The sequence below is a fragment of the Plasmodium chabaudi genome (genome assembly GCF_900002335.3).
Source record: "Plasmodium chabaudi chabaudi strain AS genome assembly, chromosome: 3".
In the NCBI taxonomy this organism is placed as follows: domain Eukaryota; phylum Apicomplexa; class Aconoidasida; order Haemosporida; family Plasmodiidae; genus Plasmodium; species Plasmodium chabaudi.
In genome coordinates this window covers 396,932-420,495 of record NC_030103.2, presented here as the reverse complement: position 1 = coordinate 420,495, position 23,564 = coordinate 396,932, and the positions used below count along the sequence as shown (strand labels likewise).

Sequence of the window (23,564 nt, the reverse complement as noted above, 5' to 3'; positions counted from 1 at the left end):
TATTTGTATGCATTTTTATAGCATAAAATTAAGGCGTACCAAATGTAAAATAATAATATGCATATCCGCATCAAATTTTCTTATATATGCATAAGCCCATTAAAAATAGGAGAATGATTATGTAATACTAATAAAAAGGAGGGGCTTCATAAATAAATATATTATATATTTTTATAAATAATTACATATTCTTTTCTGTATATAAGTTAAAAAAATATATATCTTCATTTTCCCAATTTACTCTATTCATCCATTATTAAATTTTATTACCTTATATACATTATTTATTTTTAACTGTCATCATTTTTGTTTCTTTCAGCTTTTTCGTCTCCACCTCCATTATGTTAATATAATAATTTTCAAAAAAAAAAATATTTTTATATAAATCTATTATTTTATTTTTTTTAACAAAATGGCTGTTTATGGTTAGTAGAACACTGTCGTTTGAAAATTTGAGGATACCCCAGTTTTATTCCTCCAAACATAAACATGCATATATGTCTTTGTTTATATGTATGGCTATGTTTCTATATATATAGGTATGCATATGTATGTGGGAATATGTATTATATCTCTCTTTTCTTTTAACTCTTTTAGCCATTCTGTACACATTTTTTATGAACAAAATTTACCTTAACAAGTCAGAAAAAAAAATACATAAAATGGCTAGAATAATAGCTAGCTTTTATTCCATTCATAAGTAATAACACCTTTTAGGTATACCTAATAGTTGTTATAATAAATTTATACGAAAATAAGTTCATTCATTAGTTTGTGGAATGAATAGATATAACATTTGTATAAAATATATTATTTTTCTTTTGTGTATCATATCACTAATATGCATTGTACATGCACATATTGCAATTCGTAAAGGCTTTAAATAAATTAACTTCAAAGATTAAATGGTGGATAAAGTTTTTCAAAAAAAAAAATGAATAATAAAATGATAGAGCTATGGCTAGCTGTTACTTTTAATTTAATGAAAAAAAAAAAAAAAAAAACGAAACAAAGGTGGGTGTAAGCAACACCGTACCCAGACATATTTATATGATAGTTAATGAAATCTCCATTTTAAACATCAAATTTTGAATAACTAATTCTTTGATACATTTATTATTCGCTTTAAATTTGTCATATATGTGAATATGTGTGCAATTGGTCGATTGAAAATTGTGGGAAATAGCTAAAGCGGGTTTACAGTGGTATACGCAAAAGTTGAAGAATATAGATATGGTGTAAATTTATTGGATAATTCGAACTATAGAGTCATCAACAATGGTTTCATAAAGATCACTTTTATAGGATGTACATTCGTTTTTTACATTATCTAATAATTCATTAACTGATTTATTTTTAAAATATGCATCATAACTTGGTTGATCTCTCCACAATCGTAATTGTAAATAACTTAAAGGCGAATTTTCCCAATTGATGGCTTTAAATAGTTTAGTGTATTCATATCCTCTATTTTTAAATGCATGTATATTTAATTTATTATAATTTTTTTCAAAATTCATTATATTTTTTTTATTAACTATATATTCATCAACACATATTAAATCTCCATATATTCCTTTGCCTTTCTTTTTATTATTATATTCAACTTTTCCATATACATATCCACAAAAACATCCAACAAATACCCAAACAAAATTTCGATGGCCTATACTTGATGTTCTGTACCAAAATAAAAATTTATTTACATTTTGTTTAGCTTTGACAAAATAATCATATGCTCTCATTTTGGTTTATTTCAACAAGTTAATTATATGCTTTCATTTTGTTTTCCTTCCTATCGATTGTTTACTCTTGGTTTGACCTATACTATATTATGCTATAAAAACATTTGAAAAAAAATTATAAGGATATTAAGGAATGCGAAATTATATGAAAAATATTTGCCATTTCTTTATTTCAAATTTATAAAATTTGTTTTTTTTCACATATTTGTAAAGTAGCGAAGTGCAAGAAACAAATTAGAAATTCGGTCGACTGGGTGGGAAAATTATTTTGTTTAGTATGCATATGGGAATTAAAAAATAATGTGCATATTTATATATTTATTTTTGACGGCTTTGAATAAAATATAACTTTTGCATCTCCAACCATGTTAAACAAACTTATTAAGTACTTATTTTTTAATTTTAGAAAAATCAGGTCATGGATCGAAATGCTTTAAAATTATATACCAACAAAACAGTGTTGTAGATGAGGAATTCAGATGGAATTTTCCACTACTCTCGTAAGCTACAACTTTTTCAGCATTTACAAAATTGATGCATGACGATGTTGATAGCATATAACCTTATCGTGATAATTTAATTGAAAATAGTTTTCTCTTAATTTATACATAATTGTGCAAATTTATATAGTAATATAGAAAAACGAAAAAAATAAAAATAAATATTTATAAATAAATAGGAATATAAAAAGATGAGCAGACCTTAAAATGGCGGGAAACGTGCATATTTTCATAAATGCACACACACAAAATATATAAGACGTATATTTTTTTTTTTTAATTTTTTAAACTACAAAAAAATGTAAAATATATAGTATACAAGATTAGAAATCTACAACAAAATGGGTGCTGAAATGATTTCTGTTTTTGTTTTAAAATATTTATGAATTTTTACGTGGGGTTAGGTTGATTTGGTTGGATAGTTGGGTCGGATGGGTCGACACCACGTATTAATACTGCACAATTAAGTTTGTCCGTATATGGGACTTTAAATTCGGCATCTATATATTTGAACTTTCTGTGTCGTTCAAAAAATTCTTTCATTGATATTTCTTTAGATCCAATTTCTTTTTTATATGGTAATAGCATTCCTAGATCCCATAATTGAAATTTTTGATGTTCTAATAGTTTTGCTAAGGCACATAATTGTATAGTCCCTGCTGAACTTTTTCTTTGGAATCCAGTTAAACTTGAATAAATTGATCCAACTGTATTTCCTAATTCACCAGCAACTAATTCATCGTCACACCATAGCTCTACAGAATGCATTTGTACGTTTTTATAATTAACTTTTTTTTCAAATATTTTTTTAAATTCTTCTTGTATAAATGGGTATAACCAATTTTGACCATGCTTTTCTACAATGCCTTTAACTACTCCATCAAAATCTTTATTAATAGTAATATAGAATTGTTTGCATTTTTTTTTTACTTTTTTTGATATATGTATTTCACTAGGGTGCATACAGGATCGTATAAAATGAATTTTGGGTATCAATAAATATTCTTTATATATTTTAGGTTCAAGGTTTTCTATAATTTGAACTTTTTGTTTACTAGCAACAGGTATAAAACCTTCATAAAATAATCTGCATATAAAACTAGCATGATAATGGACACACCAAGTATTTTCATATTCATAATTTTCTTCAAGTAGCATATCTACTAGCTTTTCTATATTATGATATGGTGTAAGTAATGGGTAATAACTTAAACAGTTATTAGCTTTCATAAGATTAAATATCTTTGTTAATGTTTCAGGTTCTTTAATTGACATAATTGCAGCTATTTTATTTATATTAATATTATCATCAATATTTGTATTTTTATCATCACCAGAGGATATTGTATTATTGTTTTCCGGCGAACTATCATCCTCGTATTGAACTTCATCACTTTCTACACCTTCATATTGATTTCCATCGTTTTCTACATCCTTATATTGATTTTCACAATTTTCTACATCCTTATATTGATTTCCATCATTTTCTACATCCTCTATTTCTTCATCCCCTTTCATTTCTTCAATTCTCATGCATGTACATTGGCTCGAGTTGTTATATCACCACACTATCTTCAGTATGTTAGTGGGGTAAGGTATTATATATAAGTATTATATAATTTTTGGAAAAATAATTTTTATTTGTTACTGCTCACTAAATATATTCTACCTCCATACAGGTATAGTCAATTTATTTGAAAAGAGTTACATTAATCTGAATATAATAAAATTTATAAAAGTGAAATAAAAAAAAATTATTTATTCCTCTGTTTAACTATCACAATAGATATTCCTTTTTATGTTTTATTTTTTATTAAATTTTATTTTCAAAAAAATCGAAAAAAAAAATAATACCCGCATGCTATGCTTGCGTGCACTATGTTCCCTTTTTGTTTGCAAAGATGAAAAAAAAAAAAAATTGGAAAATTGAAAAAAAAAAAATAGAACGCTTAAGGTACCACATAAAATGAAATAATATTTTTTTGTCGTAAGAAATGTATAGTTATTTCGGAGTTATAAAAATATAAAAAGTAAAGAATGGAAAAAAATAAAAAATAATAACAATAGCACAGTATGGCATACAAACTAATACTTAAATATGCTACATAATCTTAAAGCAAATAATGAAAAGAGTAGGGCGCGTAACTAATGTAAGGAGGTAATATACATGCAGAATTATATGTGAAGGTAAACAAAATGAAATAATGTAAGAGTGGAATAATGCAATGGGTGGGGCTGAACTTGCTGGGATATCTAAAGGGCTTTGAATATAAATACGGATAAATAAATAACTTGAACAAGCATACTAATTATGGTTGAATATATAAATCCATAGATATCCATAGAAAAACAAAAGGTTAATATAATTCCTAATGGTTGCATTAGTAACATAAAATTCATAAATGTGAAAAAAGAAATTTTATCTTGTAGTCCTAACCCTTTTATTATATTATTTAGAAAAGCTACCAAGACTTCTAAAAGCGATTCAATTATTATTATAAAAAAAACTTTAATTAAATAATTTCGCATCTTTATATCACTATAAAAGAACGTAATAATATTTTCATGATATATATATACAACTGCTAGACACCCATAAAGGAATAGTAATAACAAAATAAAAGATGTTCCTATTTCGATTCTATCTAACAAAATTTGTTTTGAATTTGAATCTGAATCTGTGACATCTGGTGGGTTCTGTTCATTTTCTATCTTATTGTTTGTTGACGATTCTTGTATTTTCCTTTTTCTCGATATATATATTCCCATAAGCTTTGCTAAGAATATACCATAGGAATGGGATACATTATATACAAGACCCAACATATTATTTATTTGAATAAATACAGCAACAGATGTTAGACTTAAATATGCGGATTCAAGTAACTGCATTTCAAATGAGAGAATTTCAAAGAATATATTTTTAATATTTGTTTTTGTGATATTTAAAAATTTGTTTCTAATATTTTTCGAGGGAATATGGAAAAATAGGAAGCTTAATTTGCATATTTTATTTTTTGATAACCCTGTATTTATATCGTCTTGTTCAATATCTAGTGCATGGTAATGATCATTTTTATTTTGAGAATAATGGTGTGCATCTGTGTCATTGGGTGGGGAGAGAAAAACGGGTTCTACGACATTTTCTTCGGATTCATAGTTTGGAGGCAGAAAAGGGGTTCTAGCATCTGACTCTAAAAGAAGAGAACAATCTTGAATATAATTTCTTAAAAAATATAAAATAAAAAAACAACTAATCATATTGGTTATAAGCCATGCTAAAGAAACACCAATATGATTCATAGAAAATATAAAAACAAAAATATAACACAAAAAATTTAATACAAAAAATGAAAGAAAAGATGTAAATAAACTTGGATGTATATTATTATGTAAAATTAAAAAGCGTCTAGTAGATTCAAATAAAAAATATGGATAAAAAGCAAATAATAGCATTTTGAAACTTGAAAAAAATACTCTCATCGTTTTAAAGTAATATCCTTGTGTAATATCATTACCCATTTCAATGCTCATAAAAATGTAAATAGATTTTGAATCTATTGCATAATAAATTAAAAATCTTATTAAAAAAAATATTAAAATAAGTAATAGATAAAATATAAAAAATAAAAAATATGCACTATTTAAAAATAAAAAAGAATTATATATATCTTTCATTCCTATTGATTGACTACAAAAATAATCTAAGCTACTACAAAATCCTTCGACAACAGAATTTAATAATGATATGATAGATAAAGAAACACCGAATCCAGCTATTTCTTCATATTTACAACTACTAGATATATATAAATTTAGTAAAATAAAAAATGATGATGTTATAGCATATGATAACATTGTTTGAAACGATTTCACAAATATTTCTGTAAATAACATACTTATTGTTTTAACAAACACTGTAAAAAAACTTTTCTTTTCATTTCGTTCTTTTTTTAAATTTGACCATTTCCTATTTTCATTATTCGTTTTATCGTTTGGGCCTATTCCTATTATTTTGCTCCGATCTGCCTGCACACAATTGTTGTCATCTCTTAACAATTTTTTTTCACTTCCATCTTTGCTTAAGCCTATTTTGCAACGTCCATTTGTTTTATCATTTGTTTTATCATTTGCTTTATCATTTGTATGGTCATTTTTAGTGCCCTCCTCGAGATGGGAGTTGTGGCTCGAACCCAACTTCTTTTGCGACCCCTTCAGCATTGGCACACCCACCATAATTACTGTTCATATTGTTATTTCTCGTAAGCTTCCTCTATTTAACTAATACACCATTTAGAATCAAATTTTATTCAAACAATAGAACTTGAATCTATATTGTTTCTAACTATTTTGGAATTAACATATTTTAAAAAAGATATATAACTTAGATTTCCATGTACATATTTTATCATCATTTTTTCGAGCTTTGAGTGTCATATTTTTCAAATATATATTTATTTGTGATTATTCATATTTATCATATAATTTAATTCGTTGAAAAAAATGCATAGCGATACCGGTATAATATGTTCGAAATAAAAAAATATTTTTTTGTAACTTTTAATAAATATAAGCTTGCTAAATATATCTTAATACATTTTTATATATATGAAAACATAGCACACTTATAATATATATCTATAATTGCCCATGACCAATATTATTGATTTAAAAATATGTGTATATATACTTTTTTTTTATGATATAATTTACATTTTTTATTCAAATTATGAAAATATAAAACTGAAGTATTTAAAATATGTAAAACAAAACAAATAAATAAAAAAATATGTGCGTATATACATAAATGACATGAAATCAGCAACTAGCTTTTTTGAATATGTATCCATTGAAAAAAAAAAACAGTATTTTCAAAATTAGCTTGCCACTAAATATTTATTTTTTTTAAATGGATGGATGGATAAATGTACCCCCAAAACACAAAAACAAAAGTAAAAGTAAAAAGTATATATGGACACAAAATGAAGTGAAACAGGGTTTGAACAAAGAAAAAGTGGATGATCAAAATACGACTAATGATATTACTGAGATATATGAAAAAAAAAAAAAAACATATGATGAAAATAAATATGTAGAACATATTCATAATGGAGTTAAAAAAATTATGAACAGTGTAGAAAAAAGTGTATTTTTCGAAAATTTTAAAAAAAAATTTAAAGAGATTAAAAAAGAAAGTGTAGAAATACAATCTGCTATTTGTTTAGGTTTAGGTTCTTTAACAGACATAAATATTAATAATAAAAATGCATGTATGTATCAATTAGCATTCATATTATTGGTTTCAAAAAATTATAATATTAGGGATACATATATATATGACCCAAAAATTAGCAATACTGATTTAAGTGTGTATAAAATTCTGAACGTTCAGGTTCTTAGTTCCTATGTTAGCATGCCAAAACAGCTAGCGGAAAATGAAAAAGAAATAACAGTATGTAATTTGAAGGAAAACGAACATGTCTTATTATTTATGCCACATTGTGATATAAGTTTATATGGTGAAGTTTTATACAATATATTTATTGATGAAAAATTAAGTTATCCTAATATGGATTTTTTATTAACCCCTGAAAAAACAATATATATTGGAAACAGTTTTGATTATTACAAAGATCATATATATCAACATAAACCTTTGGGAATTCCCGATTTTGCTATTGAATTATTACAAAAAAGTGAACAATCCGAAACTATTAAATGGGATATTGCGCATTTAAATAGGTTGAAAAAGAATTTTAAATATTCCCATTTTATATTTTATATATTAAACTTTTTAAATGAAATAAAATTTCCTATTTGTTCTGAACAAGTACATGCTTTTAATGATCTATCTATTACAACTTTTCAAAAATTACCTGACCAATTCATATTTTGGTTTAACATTTATAATTCTTTACTTGCACACACAACGAGGGAAAAAAATTAATAAAATAAATTTTTCATGATTTATGTTTTCTTCTTTTTTTCCTTTCCTTTTTTTAGTAATAATTATGATAATTAATTTTTTTTAATTTTGTTAGTTTATAAATGTTTTCATCAAATGTTAAACACACAAATGCATGCATATACAAACCTCACACATTTTTAAATCAAAAACAAATACTAAAAATATTTAAAGTATGAGATTACCTATGCATTTAAAAAGAGGATATAAAAAACGGTGAAACGGTAAAGCGGTATGTTCAGTGTGTGTATATATATAAGTTCCCAAATAGGAGTATAAACATGGTCATATGCTTACACAACTTTTGTACCATTGCTCCACCTTTTGTATAACAAAAAAAAAAGTCTTTTACTTTATTCACACGATCTAGTTTGCTCTATTATACTTCTTGGAATTTTTTTATTATTCCATAAACAAAAGTTGGTATTATTTTGATTTGAACGCACAACTTTTTTCATTCTTTTTTGTTTGTTATCTATACATGGAGTCCAATCAGACCAGGGGCTATATTGACAATTGACATTATCATTTTCCACTTGTTTACATAAATAAAAATTATTAACAGTGCATTTACGAGGAACATATGTTGGATCTGCTTTCATTTCATTAATAACTGTTTCGTTGGGGATATAACCGGATGCTCCTATGATTTCAAAATCGGGATTTTCTTTGTTAGACATATCTTTGCATATAACAGCTAGCTCATAATCTATAACTACTGACATATTTTTAAAACCATATTCTTTAGAATCGTCACATAATATTTTAACCCATGAGGGGGTTAATTTTGTTCTTGCATTTTTATCTTCAATTTTTTCGAGCTTTGTTTGTAAATCTGTAACATCTTCTTCACTGCACATGATATATCCTCGTGGGCACCAGCAACTAAAAAAAATATGCGTACATAAATTTATGGAAAAAATTATGACTTGTTCAGGTAAAAAAATATTTTGCATACACAAAGGACATGCACACCGATTTGACGTGAAAATTTGGCGTGAAAAATTGGCGTAAAAATTGGCGTAAAAATTGACGTAAAAATTGACGTAAAAATTGACGTAAAAATTTTAAGTTGGTATCATATAAAATAATTTAACAAAATTAAGCACAAAGTAATCGTAAATTAAATTAAAAGGGGGTGTAGAACAATTGGAGAACACTCGATATATCATTTTCTGCTTTTGCAAGCAAAATTGGTGTACATTTATGCATATTTATTTTTGATAAATAAAATTTTTAATAATTACTTGTGTGGATCTCCTTCCTTAGCAGAAAATATTACACATGTGTCCGCACCAACATCAGGTTTGATATATGAGTCTCTTTTTCTTTTATTTTTATCTTCATATTCATCAGTATCAATAGAATTTATTTTCGAATAATCTCTATTATATTGATTGCTTTTTTTTTGTATTAAAAAAAAGAAACAAAAAAAAAACAGCACTATTCGATGGTTTGTCATCACATTAAAATAATAAAAGAAAAAAAAAATTTTTTTATCATATTTTCTCACATGGAAATATTATGGGAATTACACATTTGGTTGTAAAGCTAGAGAAAAAGTAAAAATTACGACAAAAAATTAAAAAATAATAGTTATATGTATATATGAAAAATGGAAAAGGCTTGTATTAAAAAAAAAAAAAAAAAAAAACAATATAAGGAGAAAGAAAAATTTGTTTGCAACATCATACAAGGGTTAAATTTATTACTATTTGGTAGTATATATAAATATACAATAAATAAATTAATTATAATTTATTTGCTTCCAAAATTAATAGAAAAAAGGTATATATATATGTGCATTCTTTAATAATTTTTTTTATTCCTTAAAAAAGGGTATAAAAGTTTTTTCTCTTTTTTTTTTTCAACTTGCAACAGTTGTAAAATTTGAAAAAAAAAAAAACAGCCAAATTGGTAAAACATAAAATTGGAAAATAAAGCAAAAATGATCAAAAAATTTTGATAAAAAAAATTTAATATGTTTAAAAAAAATACATAATGAAATATTTTATATTATATGTAACTGTATTTATTCGAATTAATATTTTCCCTTGAAATAGTAAAGATCAAAAAGAACAAAAAGAGGAAAAAAATATTTTTTGTGCACATAAAATTTTTATTTACCCATACTTTACATTTTTTTTCTCATAAAATCTCAAACTGGTATAATAATTTGGAAATTTTTATTTCATTTTTAAATTAAAATAAATTTTGATAAATTATTACCCTTTGGAGGGCTGTGTGTCATTATATATTTTTTTTTTTAATTTTAGAGTTGATGGTTGCAAGCCATATAGTAAACAATAAACAGTGGATGGTAAAACATGTGGAAAATGTAGAAAAATTTGAAAACATGTAAAATATAGAAAAAAAAACTTGAAAACATGTGAAAGGATGTGAAAAAAAATATAGAAAATAGTGAACAGGCCAAAAGTGTAAACTGCCACGTACACATTTGGGCTGGTTGGACCTCATGTTTATTTTCAAATGTAGGTCTGCTCGCTAAGTGTAACTTTGTATGTTATTTCTTCTAAATAGATTTTGAATTTTTTTAAAAATTCGTTTATATTTTGAAACTCCACAATATGATTTAAAAATGGTATTTTTGTGAGTACATCATTAAAGGTTACATAAATTTCATCAAAAAATTTTGCCAAAATATCGACAGAAGATTTTTTAAAATTTTCATGATCATATATAGATGAATCTAAAATTATACAACTAATATCATAATTTCTTGATGCTGCATCTGAAGTATATTCAAAATAAAATTCTGCTCTAGATAATAATTCTTTTAATAAAGTTATCAAAGAATAATTATTAATATATTCTAATTTTCCATATCTATCTTTTAAAAAATATCCAATATTATTTTTTTCATTATAACTTGGTTCTTCATTATAAAAAAAGAAGGAACTATTATTTTTATCTCCATTGATCCACATTGTAAATAAATAATAAATAATAATAGATATTTCATGTTCTTCTAAATTAGATGCTTTTTTATGTTTTAAATTATTATGAATTTTTAAATAAACATTTATTAATGATTTGTATTCTACTTTATGGTTTAAAAGAAGATTTGATATCCATGTTATATAGAAACAATAATTATGATGACTTAAAACGATTACTTCAGGATAGTTTGCTTTTCTTCCTCGTCCTGTATTTCCTAAAGCATCTCTTCCTTCATTAAAGCAGTAATTAACATTGTATAAGTAATATAATGCTTTTCTGCCTTCTTTATCTATCGAGGTAGTATCACCAGATTTTAATTTTCTTTTTAAAGCATCGACATCATTCGAATCGGTCTCACTATTACCTTGGACATGATCAACATCGGATATGTCACTACTTCTTTCATTTCTTTTATCTTGCTTCGTTTGTTTATTTTTTTTTGGATCCTCCTTTATTCCACCTTCTTCTACATCATTATAATTATCTGTGTAGTCATGATATGAATAGACACTCCTTAGTTGGTTGTTAACCATTTTCGAGATTAAAGAGAACGGAGATAATTTTGAAAAAATAATTTTATCTTGATTTCCTTTATATTCATATGATTCATTTATTAGTATAACATTCATTTGTGGGTCTAGATAAATTAAAGGTATGCAATTTAAAAAATAAATTAATTTCATTTGTTCGTTATATTTTTGAGATTTGATATAATCAATTTTCTTTTGTAAAAGAAGTCGTATTTTTTTGATTTCAAATAGGTTGTTCATAAATTTGTGTAACTTTAAAACGACTAGTAAATATAATGAAATATTAAAACTTTGATCATATAGTTTTAGAATATCTCCAATATAATTGATAATAAAATGAACATTTTCAAAACATATGGTTAAAGAGAAAGCAAAATCTAATAACCTTTCGAAACAGAAAGAATATTTTGAAAAATAAAAAGAATTGCATTTTGGATCTCGTTTTAACATTGCATTTACTGTCGAAAAACAATTATTATTTAACTTGTCTATCCTTTCTTTTTTTTTATCACATAATATTATTAGTCTTAATAAATTAAATGATGGTAAGAAATTTTTAAATAAAAAGTTGCTTTTAAAAAATATATTATTTTTTAAATCTTCCTTTGTATATATATTTGTTTGTATAATAACTAGATATTCTTTAAATGTATCAATGATATCAATTATTCTTGATATATTAATTTTAGAATTGATGTTTTTCATTTTTTTATTGTAGTCTTGAACTATATCATCGACATATTCATATTTATTTCGACATAAATAATCATACATATTTGCAAAAGATTTATTAACAACATCTATTTCTTCATTATTAATATTGTTGAAATGTTCGAGAACCTTTTGTGCATCTTCTTTCGTTCCATTCATAAGGATATCAAAATAATTTTTTAAAAAACCCCAATCACAAAATTTAAAAACATAAAATACAAATAAGTTAACAATTTCATAAAATAACATTTTTTGATAATTCAAGGCGGTTCTAAATTTTTTGATATCTTTCAAATTTAAATAATAATTATTATGATTAGATATGTATTCATCTTTTAATTTAAAAAGACATTTATTATTTGAAAACAGGACTTTGATACTATTTGAGAATGTATCATCATATGCTATTGTTTTATCAATTAAATAATAATTTTTTAAAACTTCTTTTTTTAAATAACAATTAATATTTAATATATCTTGTACCGTTGAATATTTACCATTACCTGTGACTCTAACTGTTTCATCATTTATGAAATCGTCATTGTTATTTGGTTTGCTACCACCTCTTCGACCTGCTTCTAATCGATTATATCCTCCGCTTTTTGATTTAACTTCAGTACTTGATCCATATATTTCACCATTTGTATAACTAATTGGTATCATATTTTGTGGATCGTTTTTATTTTGTTTTTTTTTAAAATAAAAAATTTTCTGAATAAAAAATATTTTGGCTTTCATACAATTGTCAATATATTCTAATCTATTTTTTAAACTAGGATATGAAATAATACGAAATAAATATTTGTAAATACTACAAAATATTTCTTTTGTTTCATTATTATATAATGGATTTTTTGTTAAATTATTATTTTCTACAAAGTTGCTTTCAAAAAGGTAGTTATTTCTAGCTAGCTCATTTAATAGCATATGTTTATTTATATTTATTGTTTGTTCATAATGTTTTTGTTGACTAGCCATTTTAACAGAAGAATGAGATGGATCCACAAATTTATCATCTGAAGTTTTATTCATCTTATCATGTTCTGTATCAATTTGTTTTTCTTTTGTTATATAGGATTCGTTTATTTTGGGTTTTTCCAAGTTGTCGATTTTTCGAGGTGGATTATTATGAGCTCCTTTGGGTTCCTCATCCTTATTTATATTTTCTTCTTTTTTGAAATCAGCCGTTTTTGAAATCGATTTTAAAGATGTTATATGATCTGGTGATAGTTCCCACTTTCTAAATGCCTTTCTTGAAAAGAATATCACAATGTCTTGATATTTCAATTCTTTAAAGTAGTAGATATATGCATCCTTAATATTCATTTCGTTGAATTTAACATAGAAATATAAATATGGTGATATTGTAAAATCAAAAATCGAACAAGGGAATTCATTTTTACATTTATACAAAATTAAATTAAAAATAAAAAAATGGAAATTAATATCATTTGAATATTCTAGTAGTGTTATTAAAAATCTTTTTATTTTATTTTTCTTTCTTTCATCATGTTTGAATAAATATTTCAAATAATTTACATGTACAATTTTGTCTACTGGTAAAAAACAAGAGGTATATAACTCATAAAAATGATTATTATATTTGATGCCAATATTTGAAATAACTGCTTTGTTATTATATGCTCCCATTTTGTGATCTATATGTCCATTGGCAGTACTAAATAACATGCTTTCATAATTATATGCGTTAATATTTTTATCAATGTAATGACCTTTTCTCAATCCTCTATTGTTTTCATTTGAATTATTTTTGTTTACATCTTTTTCATCATTTGATAATGATTTATAATAAGAATCAATATAAAAGGATATCAATGTACTAGCACATCTATAATAATCTGCTTTATATAATAGAATAACTAATTTAAATATATTTATATTTACAAGGGAATCTTTTAAATTTGCATTTATAAAATGTTCTGCTCTCTTTTCAGATGCAAGGAATTCATCATATTTTGTGTCATAACGTCCATCGTTTTTATAATATTCAAAGGTGTCTTTAATTTTCATTTTCTTTTTTAGAAATACTTCTTCTTCGATTTTTTTTATTAAAAATAGGGCAAGGAATTCAGTTTTGTGTATTATATATCCTTGAAAAAAATCCACAGGTATATACTTCCCTGATTTTATCAAATGAAATAAACATTGCTTTAAAATTTCTCTATATGTTTTGCTCATGTAAACTTTTAAAAAGTTACATTTTGTTAATAAATCAAATAAGCTACTTGGTAAATATAAAAAATTATTTTTTTTTTTTTCAGCATTTTTTTTTTTAATAATTTTTTTACATCTATAATAATCACAAATAATGATCGAATATATTAATAAATATTCTATACTAAAATTAATAAAATTTAAAACTGAATAAAACTCATTTATCTCGTTAACCATTATAACTGTGTAATCGTAGTAGATGTTAATAATGGATACATCTGTAACTCCTTTCATTTTATTTGCATAATCTTTTTTTCTTTTTAATAAATTTGTTAATACTATACTAACACATATACTTAAACATTTTAATTTTTCAATTAAATTAAGACAACAATCTAAAGGAATGACACCCTTAAGTATTAATATATCATTACTTTCGTATACACTTCTCTTTCGTTTTTTATTTCCTTTTTTTGTAAAATTAACTATATAATCATCATTTATTCTAACAACACAATAATCCTTCATACTATAAAAACTTTCTTCAAGTTCATCATCTTTGTCATTACAAATAATTGAAATACCATTTTTATAAAAATTTTTAGAATTTTTCTCTCCGATTTTTTGAAATTTCATACCTTTTGAAGAAGATCTATATCTACTACTTTGTTCTGTATAATTATCATCATATCTACTTTCTTTTTTTTCATTACTATGATTTAAAAATTTGAAAAATTGGGTATCCCTATATTTTTCATAACTAAATATATTTATAAACATAACTGGTTTAAGTAATCGACTAAGCAATAATAAGAGACCCCTTGAAATTATATGTAACGAACTATTATACATATTTACATTTTTTAAAAATAATATATCAAAATTTTTATTTGTTAAATATTCAAATGCAAAATTTCCACTTTTATTTTTCTCTGATGTTAATAATTTATCTCTTGTATTTTTTTTTTGATACATATTATACAAATTAGTATATCCAGCATCTGAATGAACTGTTTTTTTATTTATACTATCACTGGTTCCTTGATATTTAGATTCAATTGAATTTATATTTCCTTTGTTTCCATTTTTTGTCATTTCATTATCTAATTCATTTATATTATCATTAAATAAATGATTTATACCTTTTACCTTTCTTGTTTTTATTTCTAATTCCATTGCTTTTTGTAATTTACCTTGTTTTATAATATAATCTGCATTATTATCAAGAAATCCAAATTTGAAAGGGGTTCTTTTGTATATCCTGTTTAAGATATCATAATCGATATGCCCATTATCTATATCATAATTTCCTTCCTTTAATTTAAAATTGTTATTATTTGAATAATTAAAACTACGAATAGGTCCGTTTATGTTACTCATATCATTTCTGTTGAATGGCTGTTTATAATTTAATGCTTTATCATTGTTACCAAAGTTTTGAGTAAATGCAAAAGTGCTATTACGTTGGTTTTTTCCTTGTATTGGATGGCTTATATTATTGTCATATCCTCTTGAAGAACCCCAATAATATGCAGCTTGTGAGTCATCCATTTTATTACTTGATCGATTATCGGGATGTCTACCTGAAATGTTTGAATTGCCAGAACCCGCAACATTGTGTATATTGTTAAAACACATGATTTCATATTTATGAACATGGTTTAGGAGAAGACACCAAATAATAAACAAAAATTCTTCGCTAGTTGACATTTGTATTATTTGATTTATAAAATATTCATATATTAATTCATATTCATTTTTTTTTTTCAAAAAAACTGACATCGAATTTGATGTACTATCTTCTTCACCTGTGCTTATATTACTATCACCCAAATTTTTGTTAAAAGGGATGTTTCCATTTTTCTCTCTTTCTTTAACATATGCTAGAACTTGTTTTTCTAATATTTGCGGTGGGAAATTATTTCCTTCTGGATTTGCATTTTCGCTAGCTATCATAGCTTCTTTAATTTTTAATTCACTAATAAATATATCTTTAATATTTCTATTTTCAAATGATATTCTATATGGTAAATAATTATTTATCATCTTTTCAATTTTTTGAACTTTTGTATTTCTACTTATATAATATATACTTTTATTTGTTATTATTAATACATCATAATATTCTTGATATTCACTAACCGTATTTTCACTTAAATAGAAAGGAGGAATATTTTTTATACTATCTTTATGTTCGATACCAGGTCTAGCATTGGGTTTGAAAAGTAAATTATCGTTAATAATTAAATTATTTTTATTGGGCATGAAATTATTTTGACTATTTAAATAATATGGCATATTTTTTTTTGTATTATCGTAATAATACATTGGTATTCCACTTCTTTCATTTTTTAAAAAATTCATATTATTAGGTGGAGCTGAAGATGGATTTTGTGTGTAATTATTTATCAGATTATTTGGCATTGGATTATGAGGACCCATTCCTAAATTTGGGGTAGGCCCACTGATAGGGGGAATATTTCCAATTCTACCTACACCTGGTATTTCATTAATATTATCATATTTCATTTTATTCATATATAAATCTTTTATAGCATTATTTTTTGGTGTTGTTTCAAAAAATTCATGAAAATAATAATTTTTTTTTTTATACATAATACCAATAATTTCCTCATTTATTATATATTCATTTATATTTTTAAAAAGAAATTTACTTTTTGGTGAGTTACTTGAATGGCTAGTGTTCAGAATACTTCCACTTTCATCTGAACTGGTCAGCAATTTTAATTTATAATAAACTTCTTCTTTTTCTTTATTTTGCTTATTATCTGATGATGTTTGTTTATTTGTTTCATCATTTTTATCTTTATCTTTATTTTCATCTTCTGGATCAAAATATCCATGAGCATCTTCCCAATCTATATCATCATCTCTATTTCCTTGCTTGTGCATTTTTTTATTAACATATTTTTTTTTTTTTTCATTTTCGCTGTTTTTATAATTTATTTCCTGACCGTTCATAATATTATCGCCCATAAATTTAAAAGGTGGAGGTTGTGAAAACCCAAAGGTGTTTGGTTTGTCAAACATACCACGCCCTTTCGTGTTAACTTCGTCAGGTCTTTTTGCCGTATTCCATTCGTCTTTTGTTTGACTTTCGGAGGGACCTGCATTTCCGTCAGTAGTTTTTTTTTTTTTTCCTTTTGTAACTTTTTTCAAAACAATAAATAAATTTTTTATTTGGTGTGTAAATATAACCTGAGATTCATTTTCATTAATTTTAAGTCCTTTTTTATGAGGGTAATTTTGAAAATCTTTCAATACAACTTTAAAACTGTTACTTTCTATATTTTTAATAAGAGAGATATAATATATATTTAAATTATTATCAATCATTTTTAAAAATATATTATTTCTTTCGTAAACATAATTAATATGAATATCAATTATTTCGAGTTTATTAAGTATTGCTTGATCCATATTTGATGGATACATAAATTTATTAATATTATTATTTTTATTTTTCATATTTGGATTTCCTGTTAGATCATTATTTATTCCTTGTCTGGTTGGTAAATTTCTATTTCCATAGCTAGCGAAATTATTGGTGGCACTAAAGTTTTTATCTCCAAGATGTGTATTAACACCATGAGGTGCACTGTTAGCATCAATGAACTCATCTGAATTTCCAATACCACTCATATTAACATTTAATGGATAAAAACTTCGATCATTCGAAATTTTCATATTATTATTGGAATTAGAGTTCATATATATATCATGCTGTGAAGCTTTTGTGTCATCTACAAAAAATATACTTCCCACTTCACGTACTAAATCACTTTTACTAAATATGATAGTCTCGGAGGTATAATTTTTATTTTTACTAGAAGCACTTGATAATAGTTTTATATACAAATCGCTGTTTTCATATAATACATACAATATTGATCTTTCGCTATCTATTAATATTTTTTTTACTTTAGTTTTGTTAAAATAAAAATAAGGTATAAAATATGGATTTACAACTTTTTTTAAATAAAATTTTATAGGAAATTGTTGAACATCATCACAATATATATTTTTATTATATTGATATAAATATTGTTCATCTTCTTTTCTTTTTCGTACTTGACTATCTGAATAATGTTTATCATCTTCATCAATGAAACTGCTTCGAGTATTATTTGGAGGTACATCTTCACTGTCACTAATGATAGATCCATTGGAAGTAGTCTTGTGTGTTGAACCATGTCTACGGGAATTACTAAAATGTTGTCTATACCTGTGTCTATCACCTTTTATTAATCCATCATCGTCTTCATCTCGATCCGAATAATATTCTAAATTTCTATTATTCGAAAAGAATGCATCATTTACTTTATTTACTAATATAGATAATGTATTAATGATTATATGTTTAAAAATGTTAAGAGGCTTTAAAATGTCTTCTTTTTCATATACAAACTCAAGTACATTTCCATCATCCTGTACCACAAATATTCGCTCACTCTTTTCATGAGATTTTATATATTCATATTTTTTTTTAGAGCCTTTTGGTAATTTAAATAAAAGAAATAAATATATATTAAAATAAAAAGGATATATATTTTGATATATTAATCGTTCCCCTAAAGAAATATTATAATCTTCTTCACAATTGAAATATAAATGAATATTAAAAAAATAAAATGTTTGTTCTGTGATTAGCATTAAGTAATAATTTTTTATAGAGTTATAAAACGAATCTAGTGGGATAAGACTGTTTAGAAAAACTATATCAATACACTCAATTGGTGAGTCTATAGTTATAGTTAACATTTTACTGTTTATATTATTTAAGTTGTATAAATGTAAATAATGTGTTTCATCATATACTTCATAAAACCATAAAATATTTATTTTTTCAATAATTCCTTTTTTTTTATAAGCAAAATTTGGCCAATTTATTTGAGCTGTGTCATTTATATTTCTAGCTAGTTCATTTTTTATTTCTTTATATCCCTTAAATAATTTATCAAATGGATTTATTAATTCTTTACAGTATACATTAAATAATATATCATTATTTTTTACACAATTAAATAAATAATTTATTTTATATATATTATTATAGAATAATATATTTTTTTTGCTATTTGTATATACTACATTTTCATCGCTTAAAATTATTTTACAAACTCTTAAAAATAAATTAAAATCACATGATAAATTTAACTGTTCATTTTTTTTTTTTTCTGTCTGACCGCTTTTTTTATTATCACCACTTCTTCCTTTAATTGTTCCATCATATGCATCTAACACATTTTCAGCAACATTTTCAAATAATTCTGATAATTTTTGTGTTATATCAAATTTAGAATCAACAACCCCATCATTACCTTCTTTATATAAATCAGATATACAAAATAAAGAATCTTCAATAAGACTTAATTTTCTTTCTACTGAACTTAAATATTCACTCGATTTGATTTCAGATAATAATATTTTATATTTATTATATATATAATTTAAATTCATTGCTTTTCTTTTTTCTAATTTTGTTGCTTCATACATTTTATTATAATTTTTTTTTATTTCTGTAAATTCTTCTTCTTCATTTCCTACAAATAATTCATTTTTATCTTTAATAAAACAATATTTTTCATTCTCTCTTATATCGTACATTTTCCCTCCTATAATATTTGGTTTAGTAGGATCTATTTCATTTATTTTTTCGATTTTATGTTGTCTATGTAATTTGTGACTATCTATAGGTTCACCTTTTTCATCTTTCCCTTCTTTATATATTTGTGTAAAATTATCATCATTATAATAAACATCAACTTTATTTTTTTCTTGAACATTTAAAATAGTTTTAATAATTTTTTGATTATTTTCAAATTGTTTATCTCTATTTTCTTGTTTAGCTTTTATATTATCTCTTAAAATACCTGACTTGTTCATACCAATTTCATTAGCATTGAATATCATATTTAACAATATTTCACTTTTTTTATTAACCTTTTTTGGTTGTCCTTTCATATCATGTTTTTTACTATCCTTATTTGATATCGTTTTTTTATAACCTTTTCTTGAATGTTTATAACTTGATTTAGATTCCATTTCACTGTATATACTTGTACCTCTTCGATCGCTATCATAACTACGACTATATCGACTGTCTCTACTGCTGCTACTATAACTACGACTAGATCGTATACTATCACTAATATCGTCTTCGGAATATTTCCTACTATATGTCTCTGTACTTTTTTTATATTCAGATCTTTGATGTTCTTCATACATAGACTCATCTATATTATCACTTGAATCTTTTTCACTTTCTGATGCATTTGGTGGTCTTGAAAATAATGAATCATTCACTGGTTGATCATTAAATATAGACATATCACAATTATTTTCTACATTATTATTTGTAGTATAACGTTCTTCATTTCTTCTTCGATTTTTTTTTTCTGCTGTAAAGAAGTTTTCATCGGATGATGATTTTATTTCATTTTCTTCACCTTTATTTTTTGTAAAATATTTCCTATATTTTTTCAATGCCATTTTTTTCTTTAGTTTTTTCTTTTTACGCTCTTGTTGTGCTATAATTTCGTTCACTTCGCTAGCTTCTTCAGCTTCAACAACTTGGCTAGCTTCTTCGGCTTCAACAGCTTCACTAGCTTCGTTTATTTCGCCAGCTTCGCTAGCCTCTTCTCGTTCACTTCGTTCGCTTCGTTCGCTTCTTCCAGTTCGTCCGGTCCTTTCACTTCTGCTTGTTCTTCCAGTCCTCTCGCTAACTTCGCTTCTTTCACTTCGCCCGGTTCGTCCCGTTCTTTCCGACCTTTCCGACCTTCCGATCCTTTCGCTAACTTCACTTTGTCCAGTCCGTTCGCTAAATTCGCTTCGTCCGGTTCGTTCACTAATTTCACTTCGTCCGGTTCGTTCGGTAATTTCGCTTCGCCCGGTTCGCTCGGTAATTTCGCTTCTTCCCGTCCTTTCCGACCTTCCAGTCCTTTCGCTGATTTCACTTCGCCCGGTTCTTCCGCTTCGTCCCGTTCTTTCTGTATACTCTCGGTCGCTCTCATCTCGCCTTGGCGACGCGCTTTCGTCGTAGCTGTTGCTCCTCCTGCTGAGTTCACCATCGGAGTCGCGACTTCTTTCTGTTTTAGACTCTTCTTCAGTACGGCTTACGCTTCTTCGACTTATACTTCCGCGGCTTTCGCTTCTTCGGCTTATACTTTCGCGGCTTTCACTTCTGCGACTTGCACTGTCATCACTACGTCTGCTATCACTACGCCCGCTGTCACTTCGCCTACTGTCACTACGTCTGCTATCACTACGTCCGCTGTCACTTCGCCTACTGTCACTACGTCTGCTATCACTACGTCCGCTGTCACTCCGCCTACTGTCACTGCGTCGACTGTCACTGTGTTGGTCGCTTGAACGATCTCGATCGGATTCTTCAGTTTTTTTTTTTGAATTTATTTCCTCATTTTCGTATTCATTGCTAGCACTACTTTCTGCATCAAATTGAGAATCCCCTTCATCCATGATATTTGAAAATGAGTTTTTGTATTATTTATTTTTAAAGTATAAACTAAAACATCTATGGATAGTTTTCAAATATATATTTTAAGTAATTGATTTTGTCAAAGTTTTATATTATATATTTTAATATGATTCATAAATTAGAGAACCTCAAAAATCCGCGCACACAAGATGGGCATATATTTATAACAAACTCTGAAATATATGATAAAACGCGAACTAGCTTTAAACTATATATCGTTCGCATATATAATACGTGCATACATGCATGGAGTTATATACATGTACGAAGTTGTATGCATAAAGAATGTTTCGAACTTGTGATTTGTTGAATAACCCAACTATGCCCTTTTGTCACAATATTTATAATCGGTAAATTGATACCAAATTGTTTTTCCTTCGTTTTTCTAAACATGTATATTCTTCATTTGTATGAGCAGATACAAATATTAATATAAAATATTTTTAAAAAAAATAAAATAAAACGATAAACATGTAATAGTAATAATAAAATAAAGTAAAACAAAGAAGGAACATAAAAAAAATGGAAAAGCAAGCAAAAAATGGTAAGTATACAAAAAATGAAAAATGCAAAATGAAAAAATAATGCCAATAAATATTAACCAAGTATAAATATATAATTATCTAAAATAATGGAAATACAAATCTTTGAAAAAAAAAATAAAATTTAAAGAATAAATGATAAGCTAACAAAAAAAATACATTTTAATATAATAGTAAACAAAGGAAGAAACATATATGTATGGTGTGCTATTTTCAAATCATAAATATTTTTTTTTTTTTTTTTTTTTTAATAAAAAAGATAGAGAGCATTTTTTTTTTATTATTAAATTATTGGCTTTGCTTATTCTGTTATTTTCGCGAATTTATTATAACAAACAATTATATATTAAAATAAATTTATATATTTATAAAAATGTATTTTTTTTTTTATGATATACCTCTCTGAGGTTATGAAAATATGTAACATGAAATTACAAAATAGTATACTCCACACCTTAGTTTGTATAATTATGTATATATAATATATTTTTTAAATTGTTTAACAAGGATTGTTAAAATTCATTATATTTACAAACAAATGTGAATATATACATATATATGCTTTTTCATTTATTTTTTTTTTTTTTTATTTATTTTCACATTTGCTTTCCCTTTATTCTTCAAGCCTGCCTAAGCTTCCTTTTTTTTTGTTTTACATAAAATAGGGGGTAGCTAAGTGAAAGCAAAGCATGTATCATAAATACATACATGAATACAATTATGTATAAACATGTTGGCACTTGAGAAAATGCGTTAACCAACATTTTTAACTGCCCTTACAAATGTATTATCATATTGAAGGGGGTGAAAAAGAGCGAACATATATACATACAAACAAATTTGTGAATATAAAATATCCCGTAAAGGGCACATACTGATAGTTTCCATACATAGCATGGAAGCAAAGAGGCTTTCC

At 25.1% G+C, this 23,564-nt stretch overlaps 6 protein-coding genes across 6 annotated transcripts; 1 reads left to right on the top strand and 5 right to left on the bottom strand.

Moving 5' to 3' along the window:
• Nucleotides 1–1,244: 1,244 nt before the first annotated feature.
• PCHAS_0312000 (conserved protein, unknown function) lies at nt 1,245–1,745 on the bottom strand (the record flags this gene model as incomplete). The annotated part of the gene is made up of 1 exon (XM_016799889.1): nt 1,245–1,745. The coding sequence occupies one exon, from the start codon at nt 1,743–1,745 to the stop codon at nt 1,245–1,247; it is 501 nt and encodes a 166-aa protein (XP_016653202.1).
• Nucleotides 1,746–2,635: 890 nt separating this feature from the next.
• On the bottom strand, nt 2,636–3,778 carry PCHAS_0311900 (arginyl-tRNA--protein transferase, putative; the record flags this gene model as incomplete). Its single annotated transcript, XM_740773.2, has 1 exon — nt 2,636–3,778. The coding sequence occupies one exon, from the start codon at nt 3,776–3,778 to the stop codon at nt 2,636–2,638; it is 1,143 nt and encodes a 380-aa protein (XP_745866.2).
• A 720-nt stretch (nt 3,779–4,498) lies between these two features.
• Nucleotides 4,499–6,481, bottom strand: PCHAS_0311800 (multidrug efflux pump, putative; the record flags this gene model as incomplete). Its single annotated transcript, XM_741062.2, has 1 exon — nt 4,499–6,481. One exon carries the CDS (start codon nt 6,479–6,481, stop codon nt 4,499–4,501), a length of 1,983 nt encoding a protein of 660 aa, XP_746155.2.
• A 673-nt stretch (nt 6,482–7,154) lies between these two features.
• Nucleotides 7,155–8,192, top strand: PCHAS_0311700 (SRR1-like protein; the record flags this gene model as incomplete). The annotated part of the gene is made up of 1 exon (XM_741061.2): nt 7,155–8,192. The coding sequence occupies one exon, from the start codon at nt 7,155–7,157 to the stop codon at nt 8,190–8,192; it is 1,038 nt and encodes a 345-aa protein (XP_746154.2).
• Nucleotides 8,193–8,563: 371 nt separating this feature from the next.
• Nucleotides 8,564–9,672, bottom strand: PCHAS_0311600 (secreted protein with altered thrombospondin repeat domain, putative; the record flags this gene model as incomplete). Its single annotated transcript, XM_016799888.1, has 2 exons — nt 8,564–9,095; nt 9,458–9,672. 2 exons carry the CDS (start codon nt 9,670–9,672, stop codon nt 8,564–8,566), a joined length of 747 nt encoding a protein of 248 aa, XP_016653201.1.
• A 1,024-nt stretch (nt 9,673–10,696) lies between these two features.
• On the bottom strand, nt 10,697–22,087 carry PCHAS_0311500 (conserved Plasmodium protein, unknown function; the record flags this gene model as incomplete). The annotated part of the gene is made up of 1 exon (XM_016799887.1): nt 10,697–22,087. One exon carries the CDS (start codon nt 22,085–22,087, stop codon nt 10,697–10,699), a length of 11,391 nt encoding a protein of 3,796 aa, XP_016653200.1.
• Nucleotides 22,088–23,564: the final 1,477 nt, after the last annotated feature.